The following is a 23,642-nucleotide window of genomic DNA, read 5'->3' as shown; positions in this document are numbered from 1 at the left end:
ACTCATCACATTTGATCTATTTTCCCAGTTACTTAAAAAAAAAACATATGTACTTTCAGTACTGAATACAAAAACAACAAAACAGAAAGCTGCTCCTTGACACTATGTTGGCACCTTTTTATAGTTTTCACATTGAATTGTCACAGTAATATCTTGCTTTTTGTGTGTCTTAATCAAATTGAACGGTCATGTAAGGTTTCTTAACATAAAAATTATCTGGGGGGATCTACCAAGACTGTTTCCACTCGTTCAAGCTCTGAAGTGTCTGATGAAGTACTGCATCATAGGTAAAACCGAATGCACAGATGCACTCTAAAATGCGGAGGCGCTCGATTGCCATCGCTTTCTCGTCTTGATCTTCAAGTCTGAACAATAGTGTCCCTTCATTTGAAAAGAAACGCTCATTGCACCTCAAAAACGTGCAACTATCTTTCGGAGCACTTGGAGTCATTGCTGTTACAAACGCTTGTTAGACCTCCTCACCTAGGGCACAACTGCTTGACAAATTCATATCTACCAGTATGCAAACGCATCAACTTTACACGCATATACACACACATTCACACCGTACAAAGATTGATGGCTCGTAGTAAGTCCCTTGTTGAAGGTGTGATGTGCTCGAACGTGATCTACGGCAAGCTTCTAGTTCTACTCTGTAGGCGCATCTTCCCTTTCGCATTGTCAGTTTCGTCAAAGGGCAAGCAGACATGCACTGTTACACCAGTCATCGCCACCCATGGAGAGATGTGAGAGAAAAGAGGGTCTCTGGGTTGATGTGTCAGAATGGGGGTGCACAAAGGTAAAAAGGGGGGTTGAGAAGAGGTGAGGGGAGGTGATGGTTTTTAGATGAGAATAAAGAAGCCTCCTTACCAATCGGTTCAGATTTACTCTCCTTGGTGCTCCAATAGCAAAGGAGAGGAAAGAATCATAACTTTAGCCAGGGGGAGAGAGAGCACAGTTCTGTCTTTCTCTGTTGGTCTAATTCTTCTTTGGGAAATGCTCTCTGTGCTAACGTATACAAGTCTTGTGGTTAATGAGGATCAGTTTGGCATTTTTAAGCTCATTCCAGTCGGTAAAGAATCAATACGTTGTTATAGCAGTCGTTTAGACACAGAATAGATTTGGAGGACACATAGATTAAACATACAAAATATACCATCCTCTGCCCCTTCACGATAAATATACACGGTCGGCTGGCGGTTAGTTAGTGCACACTTGGAAAGTTAAGGTTGGATACTGCAACATGATGCCAAAAAAAAACTGCTCAGAAGAGTCTGACCTCAACCTAACAAACCATCCAGGCTTCCTTTCCGCCCTACACTCTTACAAATAAAGGTTCTATGTTGGCATCAATGGTTCCATAAAGAACCTTTAACTTCCATGAAACACTTCCATTGTACAAAAGGTTCTTTATGGTGGAAAAAGGTTCTTTTGGTTATTAAAATGTTCTTCACACTAAGGAAAAAAATGGTTCTGTTCAGAACTGCTCAATGAAAGGTTCTTTGAGGAACCAAAACTGGTTCTTCTATGGCATCGCTGCAAAAACTCCCCTTTTCGAACCTTTATTTTTAAGAGTGCACGGTAAGTGATAGATTGACTCCATGGAGGCTGTTTTAAATATGAAACGTTCCACTTGAGTACATTCCATCATGGTGATGCATCAACACGATAACGATATAGAAACCCTGACTTTTTTTGGCCTTCCATCACGGCCTCCACACTTCACAGTGCATTAAGACGAAATTCAGTGTACTCAGATTTAAAACAAAAAGAAAACAGGACCTTATTAGCAGCACATGGGTGGTTCTGAACTGCACAGGAAGATCTTCACATGGGCAGCCTGTTCAGTATAACGCAACCAGAACCAAATTGGAACTGGTGCCTTGGGACGTTTATTAAAAAATGTCGAGGCTATCACATTAGCCACAATAGAGCAGACAACCTGGGACTTCCAGTGCAGACCATGTTACTAAGCAGCCTGTGCCGATCAGAATTTGTTCGTAGTCGTTCAGTAGTATGTGTTCATGAAACGCCTCAGAGCTCTGAGGGCCAGTTTCTGATTTGATAAGGAATATCTACGCAGATTTTCCAGCACATTTGTGCAGATATTCAACTGCAGAGGCTCAAAGTGCACAATGTCTCGCACTGCAGAAGGGCAGCATAGAGTAAAGACGGGGATATGTTTTGGGACGTTACAGAAAGAGATTGGCTTTTATATAAAGTCGTATTCTGATACACTCCCTTGGACTTGTGCAAAGACCTACATTCTCATTCAGTAGATATGTGAATAAATTGTCTAGTCCCCACTGTGATTTCAAGTCTGCGTATGCGTAGTTGTATTTTCAGCATTTAAATCTGGTAATAGTCTGCTGAGGGTGTGTGTTTTGTTGTATTAATATCACTGTACAGTACATCTGCCCCTATTCTCTCTGTTGGTGCCGACGGTGCAGTTATCACTGGACGTTAAATAAGACATATATTAAATGGACACAAGATTCAATCTACTTAAATAAAAAACTAAATCCAAAATATTGTCTTTACATTCATGTCAACCTGAATTCACAGATTAAGAAAAACAAAAAAAGGAAATACCTCAGTTCTTATGGGTGAAATCATATTAATAAATAACGTTGATGGTGATGATAATTTGTAATAATAATAATAATAGTAGTAGTAATAATAATAATGATAATAGTATTTGTATAAACACCAGACCTCGAATCCCATAGAGAAATGCCACAAACTCTAGAAGCTCTGGTACGAAAGATTCAGGTGCATTTTGCGTCCTGGCCTATGTCCGCAACATGATCTACAAGCTTCCCTTATGCTAACAACATCTGTAGTGGCAATGGACCTGGTCGAACTGGAACCCCAGGTCAATGTCTAGTGACGCTGCGACCCCTTCAACAGCCTCACATCCCCTACCCTATCCTGCCCAGCACGGAGCAGGGTCAGACCGGCTGGGATCGTGAGGGCTGAGGCGAAGGGGGCTGGGGTGGGAATGGGGTGTCACAGACTGGGGGGGATATATAATCAGTCTCAGACCCTCTTAAAGAGGAGGCATGGGCGAAAGGGAGGGAGTTAAACTAAAGACTAAAAATAAAGAACAAAAATCTGTCAGCTAGGAGGGGATGGGGGTGGGGAAAGGGCCGTTTCCTAGGATTTTTCCACCCCATTGTCCCCCATCCGACCACCTTGCCCACCTGCTGGGAACTGCAGCGCGGCAGCATGCCAGGTTGAAATGCCATTCACTGCTGTCCAGAGAAATGCACCAAAAAAAAAAAAAAAAAAAGAAAGAAAAACAAAACAAAATCAACCAATAAAAATTCCAAAAAGATTCAAACTTAAGAAATAAACCCATATTTACATTTTACACATTTTTCTTTTTTTCAAATTTTCCACGTCGAGAGGAATTTTTTCCCTCTTTTTTTTAATACTGAGATTTTTCCCACAAAGAATGTGGCTGATTTTCTTCGTTATTCGCGCCCTCCATCTTTCTCTGTATCTTCCCCATCCCCCACTCTTTCTCTCTCCTTTTTTCATACTCCCTGTTTTTAGCCCACCTTCTGCGGATTGGTGGCCCTCACACCCTGCTCGTATGTGATTCGCTGGCTGATAAGATATTGGGCTGCCTGTGTAGCGGCTGGCGATCCGGTAATGGTAACTTTACGATTTCTGGTGCCAGGAACAAACTCTCCCTTTTTTGAGATCTGAATGCGGGCTCCCGTCAGTTCTTGGTACTCCACAAGCGTTTTGCCTCCCTTCCCCAAAATGGCGCCCACCAAGTTCTCCGGCACTGCAATCTCCACCACATCTTTCGCCCCCTCTGTCAGCTTCTCAGTGGCCAGTAGGGAGCTCGCCACCAGCGGGGAAGCGGCACTCAGGTAGCCATTGGTGGCTCCAGTGGCGGCGGCGAGCGAGCCTAGCGTGAAACCTCCCAGGCTGGCCGCCGGGTGGCCGGCGCCGGTGGATGCGTCATTGGCGTAGGAGGCTAGCAGGTTGGCGGCCGCGGCTGCAGCAGGGTTAGCGCTTGCAGCCACAGCGGCGAGGACTCCTGAGGCGGCTGCGGGGTTTAGCCCAAGACCCAGGGAGTTGGTATTGTATCCATAGCTGGCTAACGTGTTTAGTGCGGACGTGATAGCCAGCAGGTCATTCCCTGAGAAGCTGGACATGGTGGTGGGGAAAGCGCCCACTCCAGCCAGACTGGCCTGCCCCAGGAGACTGGAGGCCGTGGCCGCCGCCGCCGCGGCAGCAGCCGGCATCACCTCTGCAGAGTTGGCGTACGGAGAACCAGTGGGGTTGGAGTTGGCCACGGGGCCGGAGATGTTGGAGTAGCTGATGTTCAGACAGCTGCTGCTCTGCGGGTCCTCCTGGATCTTCTGGACGATGATCTCGACGGCCTTGCGGTTCTGCTCGGGCTCTCCGCTGATGGTGACAACGCGTTCCTGCAGGTTAATACCTTCAGGTTTCTGTGAGAGCTGGACCCAGGCACCGGACTGCTCCATGACGGCCTTCACGGTGGCTCCACCCTTGCCGATGATCAGCCCTGCCGTACTGTTGGGCACTATCAGCTTGGCCTGAAGGAAACATAAGCAGAGAGGCTAGTGTCAGTTAATGAGTCACTCTAGTAGTCTAGGAAGCGCCATTTCTCAGTTTTGGGATTTAAAAGTAGAAAGTGTGAATTTATTTTTTATCCACTGGGAGCCCATTAGTTGCAGCCCAACCAATGTCTTTGAACACAAACAACTACTTTTGCGGCAACTGCGCCTGTATGTGTTTAAACCAAAGCCTGGCTTTTAGACTTTACAATAATTACTTTGCTTCAAGTTGCCATTTCATCAATTGCTGTATCATTAAAGCATTAATCAAATTGCATTTGACAGAAGAGCTTTATCTTGTAATTTAGTGCAACAGCAAAATAGTGTTCTCAGTGAGTATGTTTTTGATAATGTCTGCGAAAACAATATCCTCTTTAATGGGGGGGGGGGGGTGTAAACAGTGGTTACCATGGTTTCTTCCTTAACTTAGAAAGGCTTGCTCCTCTGATCAAGCAGTGACTCACACTGGTACTTTTTACCAAAGCTTTACACAGTACATACCGATCTTGTTAAAATGTTGCAAAAAGCACCCTTGATGTGGTGGTTAAAATGATTTTGGATTTCTTGCCTAAAAAAAAAAAAATCTGAATTTGTTTCTATGTTCCATTTTAGGTGCTGTTAACTGCGTAGTAACCAAAAGCTGTAAAATAGTATAAAAGGATTAGAAACATTTGGTTAAAAAGAGTTTTTTTTTTTTTAAAGTCTAGCCAAATCTAAAAATGTTAACAATTTTATCACACTCACTCAAAACATTACGTTTTTTTTTTTTTTTTGACTTAATTAATAGTAAAATTCTATCAAATTGAAATGAATAATCCTTGCGTATTTGAATTGAATAACTGAACAATCCTCAATCAATTATACTATAATTTTTGAGTGTAGACTGCAAAATATCACATTAAAATAGAAAATCTATAAAAAATAAAATTTAAAAAAGTTTAGCTGAGTGTTGGTATTGTTAACTAAAACTATTAAAAATACTTTTCACTAATTGAAATAAAGCTAAAATAAAATATAAATATTAGATAAAACACTTTAAAAAACGCTAAGAAATGTTGCAACTAACTGAATTAAATAAGTTGATTTGCTAAAATTACTAAAACTAAAAGTGAAATAAAAAACATACCAAAATTAAAAAAAGCTCATTCAAATTATAAATAATTACTATAATAGTGTATAAATAATACTGAGTTGACACTGGTTTATCTGATATATATAAGAAAATATGAGATAATGAATATAAATATTAGTATATTAGTTAACATTATAAAAGAAGAAAATACTGCAGCACTGATGAGACCAGAAAATTATGTATTAGAAGATAAATATAAAGATGTGTTTTGTTCTTGTACTTCCTGAGCAGTGAATCACTAGGTAAAAACAGGCTCCTCCTGAAAAGCATCGACTCCCAGGGGTCAGTGTTTCCATGGAAACTCAACTCCAGCATTCAAGAGGGACTGAAAGGGAGTCGGAATGATGCATAGCAACCAACCAACCACCCTTCCACCCCCCACCTCACATGCTCGCAACCATTCACTTAAAAACACCAGCTACTTGTGCCACAACAGTGCGTATGCTCATACACTACCAACAATTCTGTAAGAAAGCATCACACACTTTTTGATTTTCACTTGTGTAACTTGACATATTCACTTATTAATTGAACTGACAAATTAGCGATTGATCTCTTTGATCATTGCCGGATACATCTACGCACTGTAGCATTGTGAGAAAACAAAATATGCGGTGTGGTGTTCGCTTTGACAGTTAATTACTCTGTATAATGAAAAGCTCCAGCCCTCCGAGAGCGCTTTGACAATGCTGGATTCAGAATATTTGCACTGTCAAAATGACAGATAGAGAGATGAAAATTGTAAAAAGGGGAGAAGAGAGGAGCGGGTAGATGTGGGTGAAGAAGGATGTGTGTTTGTGGGGGCGTGTTTCTGTATGTGTGTGTGTGTGTGTGTTTACGAACAAAGCCAAGGAGAGACTAGAGGAAAGGAGAGAGAGGTTGGGGAGGGGTGGTGATCGGCTCAGCCTTTACGTTTGTTTCTTTTGTGAGTCGCTTCGTTCTTTTCACTCTTTGCCTCAAGGTCTGCTGAAGCTCGCTGCCCACAGACATGTCTTTACAGAGGCTGTTTAGCCTTGCCACTGTAGCTCCAATTCTCATTCAGCTCAACTGAATTAGCATAGAAATGAAAAACTGCCGACAGGTAATTTCATGGACTCCTACATTCACCTTTTATCTTGCTAGAATACACAGAACCTTGTTTAGAGAACATTTTGAGCAAAATAATCATATTCACAATTATCGTTTAATGCATTGGAAAGCAGATTGTTGTTGGCACTAGAGATGTACTGTGATTGATCAGTTCATATACAGTGCAGTCCAAAAGTGAAAAAACACATCAGTCAGCAGATCTATTAGCTGATTAAAAATTGAGACCTTTTGTTCACATAATGTCACAAATAGTGACCCCGAAATCTGAAATATAATTTTTTTTGCTTTTACATTTACATGTTTCTTTTGTCACTTTGTCAAAATCCTAAAACTTTTTGCCAGGCTTAAATTAGATTTTGTATTAATTTGGTCTTTTAAAAAAATCACTAATAAAATCATTAATATATTAATAATTACACTTCCAAACTCCAGATCTTGATCCCAAATGTTCATATATTTAACGTTTTTATTAAATACGTATACTGTATGTATACTATTAATTAATAAATATTGAACATAATAAATAATGAAATTAATAAATATAAAAAAATTCCAAATAAAAAGACTTATAATAATGCCTATATATACACACACTTCGCTTAAAAGTTTGGGCTCGGTATGATTTTGTAAAATGTTTTTGAATGGCTCTTTGCTCACTAAAAACACTGAAATATTTTTTAATACACTTTAAAATGGAATCGTAAATCTAAATCTGTTGTAACATTATAAATGTATTTTACTGTCACTGTCCTTGCTGAATAAAAGTGTTGATTTTTTTAAATAAAATAAAAAGTCGGTAACACTTTTTTTTACAGTGTCATTGTTACATATGTTACACATAGTTACTATAGTAATAACTATAAATTATGCATAATTACATGTAACCCCAAACCAAACCCTAATCCTAACCCTATAGTAAGTACATGTAGTTACTTAATATTACTCATTACTTAAATGTATAGTTTCAGTGTATTAAAGACACCTTAAAATAAAGTGTAACCAGAAAATGCTTAAATGAAAATAAATGTTTAATTACTTTATCTGATCATTATATCCATATGCCACAGATGACTATTAGCATAATTAAGTGGAATTTGTTGCTACTTTTAGCAGATCCAGCTCCTTTCTCTTCCTTCTCCGCCTCTTTCTTTATGATGCCATCATTTGCTATGATGGCATTTGGCAGGAGAAGTGCTGATAAAATCGAGCCTGTTGGGTAGGAACCGAGCAGCGTCGACACATATTCAAGTTAATTTGACTGAATGCATCCAAGTGCTGAGCTAGAGGAGGTGGATGCCCACTTCGTCTATCTATAAAAGAGTGAACGGAAGAGGAGGCTGAGACAGAGAAGTAAAGAGTGCAAGACAGAGAGAGAGAGAGAGAGAGAGAGAGAGAGAGAGAGAGAGAGAGAGAGAGAGAGAGAGAGACGCCTGCTGCTGTTGCGCCACCAGTCATCTGGGACTAGAAGCCTTTGATGAATTGTCGGGAGGATGCTGCAGGGGGTTGTGGGTAATGGGCAATGAAAGATTGGTCAGCCATGAAGGACATGTATGCACTCCTTATGCAGACTGTGTTACTTTGTTCTATTTCTGCAAAAAAATTAAATAATAATAAAATAAAATAATGAGAGCAACATCTGAGACTAGCACAAATTAATCAAAGGATACAGTCTCGTTCTGTGTGTGTTTTTGCTGAACGGGCAGATGAGGCCCCGGGAGTCTTCGTATCCGGCTGCGCATTATAAAAAACCTTCTGCCACTGAAAATGAGCAGTTCAAACTTCCTCTAAACTCTTTCAACTAGGGCTGCATGATATTGGAAAAAACTTTGCGATATTTACTTTTTCTGCTACATGTATATTGCAATATTAATAAATGCAAATTTAAAAAGCTGGAAAATCCTTGTTTAATCCTGGAGACTTTTTTTTGTGCAAACCATACTTTTATGGCAGAACGATTTGGGATAAAAATAAATTAATTAATTTGGGTGTTCACACTTGGATTTACTATTTACAAAAACTAACACAAGCCTTCAGTAAACATAAAGTGAACAGTTTAAAAAATATATCTCTTCACTTGAGTTTGCATGTGGCACATTTCCACTATTTTTGACCAATTCAGTATAAAATAGTTATTTTTTATTTTTAAATAATATATTAAACTAAATAAGTAATATTGTAAACAAATAATATTGTAACTGTTGTACTGTTAAATGAAAAATTAAGTACTTAATAAAATAAATAAACAAAATATAATTGTAATGTACCATAAACTAAGAAAATGTAATATTTCATAAAAATAGTTTCATTTCACAGTACAACTGTAAAATTACAATACTAATATTTACGTCTGAATTTCTTCATTTTCAAACGTAAAACCATCAAGCTTTTATTTTGAATGGGTTTCTGGCAAATGGATGTATGCGTTGCCGGTTTCAGAGTGAAACTCTGCACTTTGCACGCGGGCAGCTTGTGGACCTGTGAAGCAATGCATCATGGGATGTGGATGAGCAGTGCCACTCTGGAGCCGGTAGCTCATATATTTATTTAAAGGGGGGGTGAAATGCTATTTCATGCATACTGAGTTTTTTACACTGTTAAAGAGTTGGATTCCCATGCTAAACATGGACAAAGTTTCAAAAATTAAATTGTACGTTTGAAGGAGTATTTCTGTGCCAAAAATTGTCCTTCCGGTTTGTCACAAGTTTCGGAAAGTTTTTTTCGAGTATGGGTCTGTGTGACGTCAGCTGGGGCGGAATTTCCTTATATGGGTCCTAAGGGCTCTTCTCCCGGAATAGCGCGGGCGCGCGCGCACTCGTAGACCAGAGCAAAAGAGCGAAAGCAGTTCGCCATCAAAGTGCTCTGCTCGGCTTTTGGAAGTCAATGTCACCAAATAAGTGTGTTTTTGGTTGCCAGGGCAAGACATCCCTGCACAGATTCCCAAAGAACCCAGCGTTAAGGGACCAGTGGATGGAGTTTGTTTTTCCTGAGCATCATCAACAGAGTTGTGTAAGACTGTTGTTCCCTGCATTTCGACGATGATTGTTTTATAAACAAAGCCCAGATCGACGGATTTGCAGATCGTCTAATGCTTAAGGATCGAGCAGTCCCAACGATAATGGTTCGCGGTCGGTCGTGCGTTGGAACTGGGCGGTGAGTAAAACTGCTTCAAATGTCTCTGTGTGTTGTTAGCTCGGTGCATTAGCACAGCTTTAGCTCTGCCCACAAGGCCCGCCTCCAGCTGCTCATTTTTTTTCCGGAAAGACTCGGTACAGCCTATCTTTCTTTTATAAATATAATAAAACTAAAGACTTTTTGGAGATATGAAGGATGCAATACTACTCTATAGGTACTCAAGATTAACAGGAGATTGAGTGAAAATGAGCATTTCACCCCCCCTTTAATTAAATTGCAGTCTGCACGATTTGACAATCACACTAAGCCATATAGCGATTTTATTGCGGTATCTCGTGGAGTCCTACTTTCTACTGATGTGCCATCAAAATGTACCCAGTCCTAAAGGTGACAAGGGGTCTCAAACAATGACCCCTGGCGCATCCCACCCGACTCGGGCACACAGCAACTGTTTCCCCCCTCCCAACCTCTGTCCCCGAAACAGTGCCTGACTCTAGAGCCGTAGCTGTTTGCACTTTGAAGTCTTAAGCGCTTGCCTTTGGGTTAATCGCCTGTCTCCTGATCCCGGGCTTAGCCGCCCATCTCTGTACAGCATCTGCCTGTGTGCTCTGGCTGCTGGCATTGACAAAGAAAAGAAAAAAAGACTCCATACGAGTTAAAAATAACACTCTGTCCTCCTCCTCCTTCTCACCTTGGTCACTGTCGTGAGAGGTTGTTGTTTGCTAGCGAGGGTCCTGTATGAGTGGTCACACTCTCAATTTTCACTCCCTATAATTCTTTCTGTCAGGCTCAGGCGCAGCAAGTCGTTTTATATTTTGAGCACAAGAGCAAAATGCAACGGGCAAGGGATTACGCCATTTGAGCTTCTCAATGAATGTGTAGTGCCAAGGAACTCATTTAACCTGGTATTCAATTTCTTGTTTTTCTACTTTTAGACATGATGATGCTTAAAATAAGGATATATTTTTTTTAGACATATCAAAGCAATTAACATGTATTTATGACCAACGCATTCTTATCCTAGGGCGTCATATACTGACGCTTTTGACATTTCGTCTACATCGAACGCACATGGCACCCTTTAGCGTCAATATGACACGCACAGAGCTTTGTTCGGTTATGGGTAGGTTTAGGTCTGGGGTAGGGTTAGGGTTAGACCGCTAGGAGGCGCCTTCTGGCCCATATCTATCTGCGTCTCATATTGACGCTAAAGGGTGCCATGTACGTTCGATGTAGACGAAATGTCAAAAGCGTCAGTATATGACGCCTTGGGATGAGAACGGGCTGTTATGACTGCAAGATACCAGTTTACTTCATATATAAACAAATCATTTTAACTCTCAGCTCTTTAGACGGCATTAAAGGAACACTCCACCGTTTTTTTAAATAGGGCTTATTCACCTTCTTTCCTACATTTAGATAGGTGGGCAAATGCATTTTTTTCTCAGTGCATGCATTGTTTTAGTTTGACAAGGTCGGCGCTAGCTTAGCTTAGCATAATGAATGGAATCCTTTGTTGCCAGCTAGCATGTCCTGAGTAAAAGTGATATAAAAAATAAAATAAAAAACACTTAATTACTTCTTGTGGCCTGCGTATTCACAACGAGTACAAATAGCGATGCAGATTAACACTAGGCGATTTCCTAGGCAGATATTGACTTATATATTAAGGACTATATTAGGGGGAAGCACAGGCGAAGCACTGCTACTTGGGCGTGATATCTCTGCGCCCAAGTAGCAGTGATTCGCCTGTGCTTCCCCCTAATATAGTCCCAAGTCAATATCTGCATAGGAAATCGCCTAGTGTTACTGTAAACATCGTCAACTGCGAATTTAGGGGACATCGCCCAACCCTAGAATAAGCCCTATTTCAAAAAACGGTGGAGTGTTCCTTTAAATAACCCAAAATCACACGAGTGAATTGCCAAGCTCATAGTAAACTAAAATAAGGTCCTTGGCCTCCCCAAAATTCAGTGTGCTGCTCTCTTCAACAATAAATATTAATATTTACAGTCTCAGAATGTGACAAACATTCTAAAATCTTATTTAAGGGATAATTTACCCAAAAATGAGAATACTGCCATCATGTACTTTTTTTCAAACCTGTATGACTTTCATTCTTCTCTGAAACATACATTTGTCTATACAACAGACAAATGTACCTAAACAACACTGGATCCCATTAACTTGACATTTTATAAAACAAAAAAAACACTTAAAACATTCTTAAGAATATATTTTGTGTTCCACAGAAAAAAGAAAGTCTTACAGGAATTGTGAGTAGAGGTCGACCGATTGATTGGTTTCGCCGATTGATTGTCACAGATAACCGATTGCTGGAACCATCGGTTATAGGCAAGAATCCATACCGATAGTTTTTCCGGGTTGCGTCCGTTTCTGGAGCGGCTGAGAAGGGTCTGCTGTCATTATACAGTACGAGGGCGGCCTCTAGAGGCGAAATAAAAACTATCACTGACACCTCTTGGTGTTTGTTTTGACACATGAGGCTGCATGCTGCACAAAGATGGACACTTCCAAATGTGGATTTAAAACAGACAATGAAACAGTATATACAGTACGCTACAGTACATGTTTTCATATCATTATAAAGCAATTAATTTGTTGATTAGATGCTGCCTTAGTGGAGAACAGCAGTATGTTTGCCGTTGAGGCGGAGAGGACGCTAACATTAGCAGTACTTCAAGCGGTTTTTGTTACCAACTATTTGCATTAGTTTATATCCAGCTTTTATGCATTCGTTATGCAGAGAAGTTGCATATTTAAAGCTAGTGTCATGAGAACGCAAACTGTATCGTCATGCAGCCAACAGAAACATAAATAAATCAGGAATGCATTGATTTCAGCTCTTTTTTTATTATCACTGTAATACATATTTTGTTATTTTGATTAGATAATCATCAAGTGCTCTAAAATAGAAGTAAATGAAGTGTGAAAGTATACATATAATATACATATGTATCTAATTTCAATGCTATGGCTTTTGTGTAGATATAACGATGGCCATCTTTATGCATGACTGGATTTATATGAAATAATAACACTTTACAAAAAGAGTCCATTTGTAAAAAGTATTGTTCATTGCTAATTTCAACATTTATTAATACATTAAAGTTGCATCTCTTAACATTAGTTGATGCACTATGAACTAATATGAATGATCAAGGATCAATTTTTTTTATATTTAAAAAGTACATTACATTTTCATGGTTCAAAACTGTTTTAAAATTTTTGTAATAAAGTTCAGCACTATGTTATGTGTTATGTTTGGTTTCATTCAGAATTCATTTTAAAAACTAGGGTAAACGTACCTATTAAGCTCAAGTACCCATTAAGCACACTACCATCTTGGAGCTCAGATTATAAAAAGAAACAGCAATGTATTATCCTATTTGATGTATTAACCAATTGATGTGTTTGTTACTATATACCTCCTGTAATTTTAAACCAATCAGACCATTGCACACTGAGATATATGTGTCCATGTGTTCACACTGTCTGGCGGCTATTTTCAAAGCTGTCTGAAAACTTTCACCAGAAGAGGAGCCCCTCAGATGTGCATTTTTTATATGTTTAAGCATTTATTTTGAAGAAGTACATCTTCTTATTGCAAAATTAAGAGATTAATGTTTAGACTTTTGAATATTATAACCTGGAACCTGGATGTGGGAAATAATTACAGTTAGATCTAAAAGATAGTTTTAGCAACATAGCCCAGATGCTACGAACATAGCTAGCTTACTAGCTGTATAAGATTGTGTGCTACATTAATATATTACTTCACAGGAATTAATGGCTTGTACTTTTAAATCCATAATATTATAATTTTACATTTTATTGATAGTCTGTGGTTTTAAACTGCTGTAATTTTTAAAGAATTCATATTATTGTTAGGTGAGCTTAAAGGGTGCACTACTATGACAATCACACAGCTTCAGTGTGACATCAATTAGAAAAAGCATAATTTCATAGATATTGTCTATAATAGTTGTTCATATTAAAATTGGTATAAACTTAATACATTACCTAGATTATTAATTTAGCTAAATATTTTCCTTTAAATTTAAATTTAATATTTATTAATTAAAAAAATGTTTTTGCTCCAATTAAGCACAGTGTGTGCTCCCTTTAAGCTCACCCACATTAAACGTCTATGTAAATACTTAATAATCAGAATTTAAATATTAACTGATGGTTGTCACTATGTTAATCTTCAAAAAAATGATTAATAAACTTATTTTCACAGTCTTAAGATGACAAAAGCTAGACGAAACTATAGTGTATGCCCAAAGATGAAAGAGGCATGTCATACAAAGAAGGAGCCATCAGAAACCTGTCGTATCTGTCCAAGAAGTTTGGAGTAGACAGGAAAGCTCTGACCCAGAGAGTTAAAGGGATACTCCACTTTTTTTGGAAATAAGCTCATTTTACAACTCCCCCAGAGTTAAACAGTTGAGTTTTACCGTTTTCGAATCCATTCAGCCGATCTCCGGGTCTGGCGGTACCACTTTTAGCATAGCTTAGCATAATGAATTGAACCGGACAAGACCATTAGCATCTCTCTCAAAAAAATTACCAAAGAGTTTCGATATTTTTCCTATTTAAAACTTGACTCTTCTGTAGTTACATCGTGTACTAAGACGGACGGAAAATGAAAAGGTGCGATTTTGAGAGTATAGTTCCTAGCCATATCAGCCTAGAAAATTTAAACTTTACATTTTCCGTCGGTCTTATTACACGATGTAACTACAGAAGAGTCGAGTTTTAAATAGGAAAAATATCGAAACTCTTTGGTCATTTTTTTGAGAGAGATGCTAATGGTCTTGTCCGGTTCAATTCATTATGCTAAGCTATGCTAAAAGTGGTACCGCCAGACCCGGAGATCGGCTGAATGGATTCGAAAACGGTAAAACTCAACTGTTTAACTCTGGGGGAGTTGTAAAATGAGCCAATTTCCAAAAAAAGTGGAGTATCCCTTTAAGGAGCACATTGGTTTGTTTTGTTATTTGATTTTTCAATATGGGTTACATAGCTGAACGTGGACTAGTCTAGATGTTGCAATGAGTTTGAATGACACGTCACTATGAATAGGATAGGCTACCTGATCAAATTGAATGCCTTGTTGCTTGATTTTAGTGTTCTGTTTTTTTGTGATTGACTCTGTACCTTCAAATAAAACTTTTTTCAATTATTCCTTAAAAAGGTTGTTTAAAATAAACAAGATTTTTTAATAAAACTTGTTGTGAGCTTATTGGGAACAGGGGTGTGCTTAAAGGGTACAAAATGTACCCATTAAGCACAGCCAGACTTTTTATATTTAATAATGTACATCTTAATTGAAATACTTTTGTCATTTAAAATAAAATGAAATATTATAGTGTGAGAGATTAATATTTTATTTTAAAATAACTTCTTGTACTAAAACCAATATCTTGTGCACTAAAAATGTCTCAATGTAGATTTTGGTGAGCTTAATAGGTACGTTTACCCTATTGGTTGGTTAATCGATTATAGGCCAGTGTAGTCCAACTTTAAAATCCACTATCGGAATGAGTGTGAGTAAATTATGACAGAATTTGGTAAACTATGCCTTGAAGCTCATATATCACTTATTTGCATGTTTAAATATGTTTCGATTTCTACATAAAATAAACTTGCATCAGAAAAAATCCATCTGAACATTATGATCTAGTCTTGACACAGAAACATCACAGATCTCTTCAGAACTCCAACGCAGAGCAACACCAAATTAAGTATGCGCCTTACAAATGCATATTTAATGAAGATCTAATTTATTATTGATTTTTATGCCATTTCGGACAGCTCAAGTCCTGCATCCATCAAACAATGTTACAACTCATATCTCCAGGGGTCTGGCTCAGGATTAGAGATGTGCGAGCTGCGGATAGAGAACATCCTCTCACACATAGACAATATGAGATCACCACAGTCCAATATCAACGGGGCGACCTGTATTTAAGGTAGGTGTGACACTTGCTGTGAGACTTGATATAGACATGTCAATTCTTCTGAAATAGCCAATATGATCCCTGATAATAATGCTCAACATTCTGACTTATTAATATCCTCTTGTATCATCCATCGGGCATGTGATTTCAGAGCTTTATTTTGCATTGTAGATTGACGAGTATTTTTATGACTTTTTAGTGTTTCTGGTTATAAAATATTGTTTTGAAATGATTAGATCACAAACTAAGTAAGACATTTTTATAGTGAATATATATTTGGGTTGGTATTTGAGTGCAATTTGTGAGTACAGTAACAATAAAATTATGTCTTGAAATTAAAATTTGTTAGACCATTTTAAAGCTGAAAAATGAGATTTCACTCACAAAAAAAGGCATTTTGGCCAATTAAATATTTTATTTTATATAAATAAATAAATAAAAAACAATCATTATAAATATTTCCATGATTTTTCAAGACCTGGAAACCACAATTCCCTGATATTTTCCTTGTGAGAACCCTGTAGAAATCATAAGAAAGTGTGCATAAGTTGCACACATGCTTTCCACAAACACGCCGTGACTGTATAAACAAACAACTGACAAAACTGCCAGTCTGCAAATACTAAAGACACACAACACAGACAGCATCTGTCCTTTCCTTCACCCAAAAGAGATTTGAGCCCTGCATTAGAGGATGTACTTCCTTGTCCAACAACCGATGTTGTGTAAGACTCTCCCTCTCCATTGGCTCTTCTGGAAATTAGATCGATCCTCCGTGGAGAGACAGTGACCTTTTTCCTGGCCGGCTGATGGATTTGAAGGTTAAAAAAGGCATAAAATATTTTAGCCAGTCATCATCCCTCCAGAGACCGGAGCAGGGAGGGAACGTTGGGCTATCGGGCGAGAGATTTTTTTTCTTCTTCTTCAATTTTAGACGTTATAGCAATTTTCCTGATGTCGCTTTTAATTTAGGAGATGAGCAGGGAACACAGCAGTGTTTCGCTTGGCTGTCTCTGTGTGTGTGTGTGCGAGCGTAGTGCTCCAATGAGAACTTTTATTAGATTCATGATGCAGGATAATTAAATAGGCTGGTTTTGGTGGTGTCGTGAAGGGAAAGGATGGTTTGAAACAGCACAGCCACTTAAGGCAATCCCACTGATCAATATAATAGAAGTAAAGCTGTGGGTTATTATGAAAAAGGCCAGTGATGCATGGAGAAAATCATTCTTTTCTCTTTGATGTAGAAATCGAGATTACAGAGAAATTGTTCCATTTTTCAAAGTCATAAGCGAAGCAGGAGGAACCTTTGATGGTGTTCCTGTGCCAAATCAAAATGTGAATAAATACTATGTGAATAAGCTTCAAAATTAATTTCATAGCTTTAATGAAAGTCCAGAATATGCGTTTCTTTTCTCTTTATTGGCTTAGCGAATTATTGTAATTGCAATATGCACTACTATAGATTTTCAGTTGAATAAATTACATTGGGATTGATTTGTTTGGGTATGCAGTAAGTGCATTATTTTGCTCACATATACAGCATCTGCCAGCTCTTCAGTGACGAAAATGGCCAACTGCATTGATTCACTGTGTCTACCTATAGACAACATTAGGAACTCTTGCATTCCTCTGCATTAATGGTCCATTTCCTTTGTGGATAGGAAAAACAGGATGTGGGAAGCAGGCAGAGGAAAGGATCAGAGGAAACCTGTGCTGACAAGAGGAAGCCACTGAAGGCTGGCACTTCAACATTTGAGTTTAGTCAAACTCTGTTGGAAACAATGAGGCGTCCATAACAATGAGCCATCTAGATGACCAGATTGATTTCCTGTGCTGATGGGTGGGTGGATTAAGTTAGGTGTCAGCCGCGCTCCTGCCCTGACCATTTGGTTGCAGGATCAGCGGTTGATGTTCCTGACCCGAAATTAGCAGCTGTCGCTTAATATGACTTTAATTTTTGCCCTCTATCTCTCAATCAGTGTGCACTGCAATGAGATACATGCCATGACAGCTGCACGTGTGGTGACAATTGGAAAAGAATGCAAAGGCAATGCAAGATCATATGACATCGATCACAACTCACTGTGGCCAAAACCGGACTGGCATTGGCAAAATTCTGACCACCGAAAAGTAAGACAGATCATCTAGTACCAAAAAGTACCAAATAAAATATAAACAAAATATTGACATAAAAATGTACAAAATTGAATGACTTAATATTATGTGTATATATGTATGGAATCTTTTAATTTACCATATGTATATATATATCATTTCATTAAAATATATTTCATTATATGACTAAAAAATATATATTTAAACGATATGTTGAAGTACCAATGCCTATCCATCTGTCTATCTATAAGGTCTGATCAACAGTTTGATCAATTTTTTCAAGGACAGTTAGTTATGACTCAACTGTACATCTTCATATTGAACATTTTTAATATATCACCACAATCTAAACTCTCTGCATCCCTGTACGTATATATATCAGAATCATACAAATATAGTTTGTCATATTGCAGAGTGCAGCAGAATGCAGTGATGCTGTCCCAGCAGAGACAATAGTGTGCACTAAATTGAGTTGTGTTGCTCCGCTGATAAGCTCTATAATTACATGCATAAATAATTAGGTCGGCAACTCTGCAGGGGTAAGCGTCTTGGACTTATGTTCTAGGAATTCAGGTTATGGCCCTGACTTCACAGAAACTGCTCAATAAGCACAAAGAAGAAGCTTCCTTAATGGACAGGCTTAACTAAAAATTAAGAGCAGAAAACGGTAGCATGTCGTAAATTATTCATGAATACAGCCAACTCTGTCTCTTTGTCCTAAGGGTGATTTAATTAAGCAAATTATAAATAAAGGAGGAGAATCATTGATGTGGATGACAACAATGCAGGAGCCCAGCAGATCAATGGACCATAATAATGAAGTGACCGGTGGCGATAATCTCCTAAACAGATAGCCGGTACACAATCAATGACTTGTCTAATTGGAACACACTCCGAATCTTCGAGAGTTTGTTTGCTTGTATAATACAAAGGCCAAACCAAGTGGGGCCTGTTTGACTGAGTTAACACAGTTTATTAGAAAGGATGATATAATCAAAATGTCCTTCCTCACACTTCATTTCATTCTGTGGCTATATTCATTGGTCTGTTTGCTTGTGCTTTTTATTACAACTTATCAAATGGGAATCAGAAGTGCGGGGAAAAAATCTGATTTAAATATAGAATGAATAAAAAGGAAGTTCACAATCTTGTGCATGTGCTCTGCAATTCTGCAAGGATAGAGAGGAAACTGGAAATGAAAAGAAACAGGAAATGGGCGAGTTAAAGGAAGTGAAGCCTCACCTGTTTGACACGGTCAGGGTTGACTGTGGTCTGTGGCTGAAGTATACTAACTGGCTCTGTTTTCTGAGCGCTCTGCGGCATCTCCCGCACCTTCTCCGCGATGAAGTCATGGACGCTATTCAGCGCCTCTACAGTGCCCTGGATCAAGCAGACACGCTCTGTTGTTCCTGAAGGACACACACAAAGAGAACTCCAGTTTAACCTCAGTGCGATTTACAGATGTTGTCCAAAGACTGCTGTAAAATGATTAAGAAAATCACAGTGCTGTGATGAGGTGAGGGCCAAAGGAGCATGTTTTTCCTCATTATAAAATGTTTTACATGTGAATAAATGAATAATTGTTTTTAAAATGATTTTTTGAAAGTAAACATTCTTTCAGGTTACCTCATGGGGGCAGCCATATTTAGATCACATGAACAGCCAAAAAATACTTTCTCTTCCAGATTAAATTAGTAATGTCAGTACAGGTCAGTGCATAACAAGTCGTCCAAGACGATTGCCATGTCATAAAATAAATATAATATAATAAACCACCCCAATAGAATTATTGCACACTGAAATATGCGATATGTGAACATAGCATTTTATATTAGTGCTATCAAATCGATTAATCGCAATTAATCTAACAAACGTTTTTTTGTTTATATAATATATGTGTGTGTAACTATACATATACACAAACACACACACACACACACACACACACATATATATATATATATATATATATATATATATATATATATATTATGCATACATAAATGGGTGTGTACACACACACACATACTACATATCATATATAAATATAATAATATTTATACATACATATTACATAAACAGAAACTTTTCTTTTAGATGTGATTAATCGATTTGACAGCACTAATATAAATATAATACATAAATATGTAAACAATTATTCTAAATTAAAATTAATTATTCTAAATTTAATTTAATTAAAACTGACATTGGCCAAATCTTTTGAAATTCTGACTAGTGAAGTGTTAGATGACCAATGAAGAATACACTACTGTTCAAAGGTCTGGGGTCAGTATGATATCTTATTCAGCAAGGCCAAGGATGCAAGGCTTATACAAACATATTACACAGCACAACTGTATTTAACATCGATAATAATAAGAAAAGTTTATTGAGCACCAGATCAGCAAATGTGAGTGCACTGAAGACTTAAAAAAAATTGCACTTTAAAATTTAATTCATCACCTTTTTTAAGCTCCCTAGTAATCTTTCTAAGCATATTATGTCCCATGTCCCATATTATGTCCCATTTCTAAAGTAACCCATAGTTGTTTTACTGCTTCTGGTTTAAGACGTCAGTACAGCATGTTTTTGCGATTGATGGTGTTTGGAACTGAAACGGTGATGAAATGCTTTTTTCCTTACATGGAAACAGCATAAAATATCATCAGCTGACAAAATCAGAAATGGCTGATAATAGAAAACGTACTTTCTGTTTTTACTCAACTAAATGATATAATATTATAGTGCACTGTTTGTATGACAGGCACATACAGAGTTTCAGAGTAGTATGTGTTATCAGAGAGTGAATCCGTCAGTCATTGGGTTATCAATCACATTACACGAGAGACTACAGACATTGTGTTAGGAGGCAAACAAGCAGCATTAAAGCATCTGCCCATGTAAATACCATGGATATATGTACATGCAGACTGAAGTTATGGGAGCAGCTGCAATAACAGTCGCCTGGCAAAGCTACTATTTTTGGCAGCCTATTCACAGAAAGCCTTCCATTAGACGCCCCAAAGTCTCCACTTTCAATTAATTCTGATACAATACCGGCAATTCGACTCCAGTTCCACCATCTCTCCTACAAAACACGAGGAGGTTCAGTGCATGCACACACATACAAATCACCATTGATTAACTGTGTTTTGGGGCAGACTCTAAAGGAATTAGCCGACTGCGGTTCTCCGATTGGTTACTAATCTTCAACACTATAACAATTTGCTTGAAAGGATATTTATATTCTGGGATATTTATCCTACAAAACCCACACAAAATCACATTGCACCATAAGTGAGACAGTTAAACGTTGCCATTCAGATTCAGAAATAAAGACAAAAGCCTAAAGTAGAAGGGAAGAGGGGAAAAAAACGCAACCAGACTGATCCGAAGCCAGAATCTCTTGGCTCCCGAGAGGCTGGGAAGAGAATCGGCCCTTATCGGCATGGTGCAGTAGGGTTTTCCGGTTTCCTTTAACCTTCTATTGTTTAGCATGAAAATAATTGGGTTTGGTCCCAGACTAGCTATATGAAGCCATGTTAATACACTCAAATTGAGGAATCTCAGGATCATGGATGGGATCTTACAAAAAAGAAAAGAAAAAAAAAGCTTTGCTGAGCTCCCGACAGCTGGCGGCCCAAGAGTAATCTTTGACGGACCAATCGGGGTGGTAGATTATTAGAGCAGAGATCACCATTGTTTTGGCAGGGAGACGAGGGGGTAGGGTGTGGACAACACCAGTCAAACAACTGTCAGAGATGGAGGACTAGTTTTGAAACATGACTTATGTTTATGGTGTAATGTGTATATATATATACGGTATACACACAATGACCATTAGTTATCTCAACATTTTAAATACCAAATAGCTGCACAGGCGAGGTTATAGCATACAAGCAGAAAGCTTATGTGATGTGTTGACTGTCTGGATGAAGAGTTCCTGGAGAGGTTGTGATGTGTCTGTTGTGAGATACTCAGCGGGGTATGGGAAAGGGGTGGGGTGGGGGAGTGTTTAGAAAGAGGTCACTGAGGATCTTCTTTCCTCTTGCAAATGGACGGGACACTTTCTGACACACGTTTAAGTTTCTGCTCATGGAGCTCATTGAAAGTGATGGGCAGTTTGCTTTACCACCCATCCAAACACATAAACACCCCCCTCAACAGCGCTCTGCCTCCTCATTAAGACACACCACATAGTAAGGCTGGGCAACAGTATATTTAGACACAATATATTTTAGATTATTTGGTTGACAATATAAAATTTACCAACATTTACTTATTAAAAGAGAGAATTGGTCAAGCAAAAACTGGAATGGAGCGTACATACAACTACTACCGTTCAATTTTCTTTTCATATAATTGTTGTTTTTTCAGCAAGGACACATTACATTGATCAAAGTGACAATAAATAATTTCACAGTAATACAAAACATTCTATTTCTAATAAATGGTTCTTGTTCATCAAAGAATATCGAAAAAAATGATCAAAGTTTCCAAAAAAATATTAAGTAGTAGAAACATTTTCAACAGAATAATATAAAAGATAACAATAATAAAGGTTTCTTGAGCATAATTCAGCATGTTAGAATGATTTCTGATGGACCACTGTGAGTCACTGTGCAACTTCTGAAATTAAGGGTTTGGTCTCTAAGCCCAGAGACTATCTAATAAATAGATCTATTAATCGGCATTTGATTTTAGAATATGTGTGAGCTTTGTGCTAGTAGCGTTTATGGAAACACAATATAAGCTTCAATACAGACCAAGAATTAAAACTAAGAAAAGGTATTGGGCAGTGCGGAGGTGTTTTCTATAGTTGCCTAGGGAATGCCTGCTTGGCTGTTCACTCTTGTACTAAATTGTTTTTATACAGTTGTTAAGTCGATGAGTCATTCATTCCTTGTTCTTGTTGCTAGATGGAGCTCCTCTTTGGTGATTTAGCTACTGAGAAATTAAGGGAAATTAATCATTATTATTAATGTTGCATGGGCTATCCTATCTTTCTCCACAGGAATGCCAATCTTTTTCCCAAAAGCATGTAAAACAGAGGAGGGCCCTGTTTTCTGTAGTTGCGTGAGTGATGGAGTGTCTGGAAGACTGTTCTAAAGAATAACTCTATCATGACTTCAAAACAGACAATGTAAGTCTATAAGGGCCACTAAACAAAACCACATGAGCATGAACAAAACATTAACATGTAGCCTACTATATGGAATGTAACGTGAGCTCATTAAAAAAAAAAAGAAGAGCCAATTAAACCTGGTAAACTGTGCAGTAATATGAGGTAATGCCTAGATCCTGCAAATTATTTAGAGAGAGAACAGAAACATGGTGGCTCATAGCAAGGATGGATATTTTGGTCATTTTGTTTACTTGAGTATTAGACAGATAAATCTTATGAGTGCTCAAGGACGGCGGAAAGAGTCGTATAGATCTGCATTATTTTGTTGGTCTATGTACAGACGTTGTTTTTAAGGTGTGTCAGGTTAAAAATAGTCTAGCAGAAACGTGTCACAAGACATCACTCTGTTCCAGCTCTGTCTAGCTGTTTGAAAAGGAGAAAGCGTCCTGTGTGAACGCCCTCTA

The 23,642-nt window shown here is 38.1% G+C and overlaps 1 protein-coding gene across 2 annotated transcripts in view; it reads right to left on the bottom strand.

Moving 5' to 3' along the window:
• Positions 1-3,390: 3,390 nt before the first annotated feature.
• Positions 3,391-23,642, bottom strand: part of nova2 (NOVA alternative splicing regulator 2) — a 48,187-nt gene continuing 27,935 nt past the window's right edge. For both annotated transcript variants that reach the window (XM_081371536.1, XM_081371537.1), the window contains 2 exons: positions 19,296-19,462; positions 3,391-4,577 (listed from right to left, as the gene is read on the bottom strand). In XM_081371536.1, coding sequence (XP_081227662.1) covers positions 3,555-4,577; positions 19,296-19,462 — 1,190 coding nt within the window. In that variant the 3' untranslated portion in view covers positions 3,391-3,554. The remainder of the gene's footprint in view (positions 4,578-19,295; positions 19,463-23,642) is intronic.

The sequence above is a fragment of the Scardinius erythrophthalmus genome, assembly GCF_964197995.2.
Source record: "Scardinius erythrophthalmus genome assembly, chromosome: 7".
Taxonomy (NCBI): Eukaryota; Metazoa; Chordata; class Actinopteri; order Cypriniformes; family Leuciscidae; genus Scardinius; species Scardinius erythrophthalmus.
This window is presented reverse-complemented; position numbering and strand designations above follow the sequence as displayed.